The 5,161-nt window shown below is 38.2% G+C and overlaps 1 protein-coding gene across 1 annotated transcript in view; it reads left to right on the plus strand.

Moving 5' to 3' along the window:
- TIMM17A (translocase of inner mitochondrial membrane 17A) overlaps window positions 1-3,871 on the plus strand; it is a 19,531-nt gene extending 15,660 nt beyond the window's left edge. The window contains exons 5-6 of the mRNA XM_040462092.1: window positions 103-213; window positions 2,979-3,871. Coding sequence (XP_040318026.1) covers window positions 103-213; window positions 2,979-3,064 — 197 coding nt within the window. The 3' untranslated portion in view covers window positions 3,065-3,871. The remainder of the gene's footprint in view (window positions 1-102; window positions 214-2,978) is intronic.
- Window positions 3,872-5,161: the final 1,290 nt, after the last annotated feature.

Genomic DNA, 5,161 nt, shown 5'->3' on the forward strand with positions numbered 1-5,161 from the left:
GTTATTAATCTCTATTAATAATCTTTGTTATTAATCTCTATTAATAACAATCTCTTTGTTATTAATTTCTATTAAAGCAATCTCTTTGTTATTAATATTCAGATGGACCAGTGGCCATGGTTGGGTCAGCCGCGATGGGCGGCATTCTCCTAGCTTTAATTGAAGGAGCTGGTATCTTATTGACAAGATTTGCCTCTGCACAATTTCCCAATGGTGAGTCTTCTTTCTGCTTACTACCATAGCTCAAACACTGGAATGGTCTCCTGATGTTGAGAGAGAACCTATCTTGTCTGCTAAAATGTGTTAGTTTGTGATTTCTACATTTGCCATGGTTCACGAAGATTACGATACTAGGCCCTGGTTCCATTTGAAAAGGTAGATGTGGATATAGTTATTGTGTTTAACCACAGTCACCAAAATGCTTTACTGAGATGGTTTGCTGTTGATTTTTCTTACAGTTCTCAGTTTTTGTCAGTGTTCGTGTGCTTATTCTAAGAAATTGCCAAGTCGTTTTATGCTTGAAGAAATGTCCTTGCAGATGTATTAACAATAATGATAGTCGACAACCTCTTACTGTATGTGTATGTGCCATGCCCTGTTCTAGATGCTGGGATATAGTGATGAACAAGGACTTATATTCTGGAGGGAGAAGACACACACATTAACAGATAAATGAGATTTGATTGTGTTGCTTGCTGTGAAGAGAATGAAATATAGTGGTAGAAAGTGGCTGTGTTTGGGAGGGCCACTTGAGGGTTGGCAGGGAAATTTTTTTTGAAAAGTTGGTAAAATAATTTGTTGCTAATTGTTCTTACATGGTGTATGGGGAAAAGTTAAATTATGGGTTAAGTGATCATTACACGGTCACGGAATATCTGCTTAGCTGTTAAATTGTGCACTTTCTTACAACTGCAGAAAACTTCATTTGTCTGTAAAGGGGCAATATTCCTTGACATTGGAAGGAAGCAGAGAGATAATTGTGAGGATTTTAGTCGGAAAAATTTGACCTGGCATTTGGGGAAGGAAATATGCTGAAGAGCAACACATGTTGAAAATTATTTTTGGAGCTTGGAAAAGATTCAGCATAGAGTTAGGAATAGATCATAGCTCCCAGTTTGATTTGATTTCCCTCAGGCGCCTAGCAAGAGATTCAGTGTCTTTTTGGCACAAGTGTCAAGCACACTGCTCCGTAGATGCCAAGGATGATCTGGGGACCTCCTGGATCCTGTCACCTTCTGTTTCTGGTTTTTCATCATTACTTCTGAGTTAGTACTCTGTTAGGATAAGCACTTTCTAATTTTGCTTCGTAGTTTGTTTTTACCTACGTTAGTGTGAAAGGCTTCACATAAAACATCAGAAAATTTTCATTTTTTCAGAAATTCAGAGACTGATATAACAAAAACATTAGTTACACTGCCTTTTTTTTTTTTAAAAGTAGGTTCTTCACCCAACACGGGGCTTGAATTCATGACCCCGAGATCACGAGTCACATACTCTACCGACTGAACCAGCCAAGTGCCCCATGTTACATTGTCTTATAGGAATTAATCTTGGTTACTTTGCTTCAGGCTTTTTTCCTCAGAAGAGATCTTCAAAAGAAGTGCATTTTACTTGAGACAGGAGATGTGTTTCTGAAAAGCTGTGTTGGGGAGAGGAATCTCTGAAGGAAGAGTTAAGCATATTTTTCCAATTAACTTACATGAACAAGTTTTTAAAACAGTGACCAAAATTAGATAAAACTCTAATAATGGTTACCTTTGGTTTACCTGTTTCACCCAATATCTTCTCTAGTTCTCTGAAATGAACAGAGAATGCCTTTACAGTGAAAAATAAATATATATCATTGGATTGAAGCATTGAAAAGCTTCAGGGAATTTTACCACTGCCCTCTTTCTCTCTTCTTTGTAGTTACTTTTTGGTCTCAGTTTCCCTGAAAAAAATAATTGTAATTATTCCCATAAAAGTCTTTTTTTTTATTTTTTTATTTTTAAGAACCACATTTTTTTCTTAGTTCATAGGTCCCCTCCCATCCTTTGAAAACTAAAATATTACAAGACCTGGAGCACTTGGGTGGCTCGGTCGACTAATTGTATGACTTCGGCTCAGGTCATGATATCTTGGTTTGCAGATTCAAGCTCTGCATTGGGCTCTGTGCTGACAGAGCCTGGAGCCTGCTTCGGATTCTGTATCTCCCTCTGTCTCTGCCTCTCCCTTGCTCTCTCTCTTTCTCTCTCTCTCTCTCAGAAATAAAATATTACAAAACTTTGATCTACAACAAGCTAGGGAATGTCTTCCCATTCCAGAACTCATTCTCTATTTCATTGGGTATATAAATTGGATCACTGAGTTCTCTTAAAACATGACGAAGATACTTAAATTAGTGAAAATAATTTTAAATAGCTACTGAAAAGTATGTCAAGAGGTGTGAAATTCTTCCAATCTTTATAGCAGCTTGTTACAGCAATTGCTGTAAAAACTTGAATTTACCTTTTGGGGCGCCTGGGTAGCTCAGTTGGTTGAGCGTCCAACTTAGGCTCAGGTCATGATCTCGCAGTCCGTGGATTTGAGCCCCACATCGGGCTCTGTGCTGGCAATTCAGAGCCTGGAGCCTGCTTCGGATTCTGTGTCTCCCTCTCTCTCTGCCCCTCCCCCACTCACGCTCTGTCTCTCTCAAAAATAAATAAACACTAAAAAAAAAAAAAACTTGAATTCACTTCTTGCTATAATTAATCCATGTGACTTTCCTGGCATAGCAGTTGGGAGCTGTTCATTCTGGAACATAAGGGAAGCCAGTCTGTCATGTTATACCAAATTTGGAGGCACTCTCATGAGAATTAGGCAGCAGAAATTCAGATGACCGCTCTAAGGTAGCACCTTATTTTTATTGAGTTGAGCGATTTACTGTCTACAAACACTTGTTCTTTTTAATTGTGTAATATTCAGGTGGTTTTTAAGATTCTTTTCTTTCTTAATCGCAGGTCCTCAGTTTGCTGAAGACCCCTCTCAGTTGCCTTCAGCCCAGTTATCATCCTCACCTTTTGGAGACTATCGACAATATCAATAGGACTTCTTTCCCAGGATTTCTTTACCAGAATGAGCTGTAGTTCAAGAAGGAATTTCAGAAGATAAGTTACAGTCTGCTTTTAAAACCATAAGTGGGACAGCTATGGCCAAATAGGCTTTGAAGAGACACTTAGCTCTTTTTTCTATTTAAAGGAACATGGGGGGGGTGGGGGCAGATGTGAAAAGATAATACATTTATTTATTCACACTTGGATTGCATTTGTGATAAAATAAATGTCTAATATCTTTAAAAGAAAATATAACAAATGCTTAGAAGATGAAGGACCAAAGGGCAAACAACAATGAAGCATGACCATCATTTCCTTGGGGACCTCTCTGCCTGGTTTTGTGTGTTTTGTCAGTCAAACAATAAAAAAACTGCTGGAACTTGCTCGCTCTTTTAAGACGTAGAGTTCTACTTTCCATCCTCGAATACTTCAAATATTGAAAAGTACATTGAAAATTGCATGTTTTATAGTGAGGCTCTCATGTCACTTGAAGCAAATGATGTATGAGAAGAATTACACAGAGTTAACATGGATCATCTCACAGTAAATACTTTCTGCTTTGAAGGCTGAGGTAAAATATCCTCTACTTTGAAAGTGAAAATGTTATTTCTTGGTTTTGAGGATGTCGGATGTAAAACTCTTTTTACCTTTGAGGCTCCTGTGTCTTGATTTTTGATCATCAGCAACCTCACCAGAAACAACTTCCTTCCAATTCTGTATGAAAAGAATCCATGGGGGCTATAGTAGCACTGGAAAAATGTTTATTATGTGCTTGAAAATAAAATATATGCTGATTTTAATGTGTCTCAAGTCCCCTGAAGCCAGTCTTCATAAAGGGTATATTTTGGGGTCTGATTGGGTCTGGAAAATGGGTTAGCATTTCAGAATAGGCCATTTTACTGCTTGTATTGGAAATGACATGTGGCCTTACAGAAGGCATGAGGCTGTTCATCTGTGTGAAATGGGGAACAAATCCGTGTGGATGGAGTGAACACACATTTATCTTTTAGCCCAGTGCCATACGCATAGTAAGCATTTAATTGCTAATTGTAGTTTGATCTTTTTTATGTTTAGTAAGATATACATAAAATATTGTGTATCAGTTTAACCATTTGTAAGTGTAGAGTTCACGGGCTCACGGGCATTTAAATACAGTGCAGTATTGGTGTAATCATCACAATTATGTATATCCAAAGCTTTTTCATGATTACCAACACAAACTTTGTATCCATTGAACAATAACTTCCCATTTCCCCTCCCCAAACCCACCCCTAGGCCCTGATAACCACAATTCTACTTCCTGTCTCTGAATTTGCCTACCAGGTAGCTCTTATAAGTGGAATCCTACAGCATTTATCCTTTATCTTATTTCATTTAGCATAGTGTTTAAAGGTCTGTGTTGTAGCATGTACCGAAATTTCATTTCTTTTGATGGCTGATTAATATTCCATTGTAGGTATATGCCACATTTTATTTATTCCGCCATTGATGGACACTTGAGTGGCTTCTACCTTTTGACTCCTGTGAATAATGCTGCTATGAACAAGGGTTAGTCCCTGCTTAAAGTTCTTTAGGATATATACCTAGGAGTGGATTACTGGGGCATGTGGTAGTTCTAGGTTTAATTTTGTGAGGAACCACCAAACTTTTTCACAGCAGCTACACCATTTTGTGTTCCCACCAACAATGCACAAGGGTTCCAATTTCTCCACATCCTTGCCAACATTTATTTTTCTTTATTTTTTAATTTTTAAAAAGTTTATCCATTTACTTTTTGAGAGACAGCATGTGCACTTGAGCAGGGGAGGGGCAGAGAGGGGCAGAGAGAGGGAGAGAGAGAGAGAGAGAATCCCTAACAGGCTTTGCACTGTCAGCGCAGAGCCTGATTCAGGGCTTGAACCCCAGAAATGGTGAAATCATGACCTAATCCAAAATCAAGAGTCGGCTGCTTAACCAACTGATCCACCCAGGTGTCACTTATTTTCCTTTTTAAAAAATTATATCCTGTTTTGATTTACATACTCTTAATGACAAGTGGTAACGTGCTTGTTGGCCTTTTGTGTATCTTTTTGGAGATTTGTTTTTAAGTC

This window comes from Herpailurus yagouaroundi, unplaced genomic scaffold (genome assembly GCF_014898765.1).
Source record: "Herpailurus yagouaroundi ecotype Mexico unplaced genomic scaffold, PumYag 308, whole genome shotgun sequence".
NCBI lineage: Eukaryota > Metazoa > Chordata > Mammalia > Carnivora > Felidae > Herpailurus > Herpailurus yagouaroundi.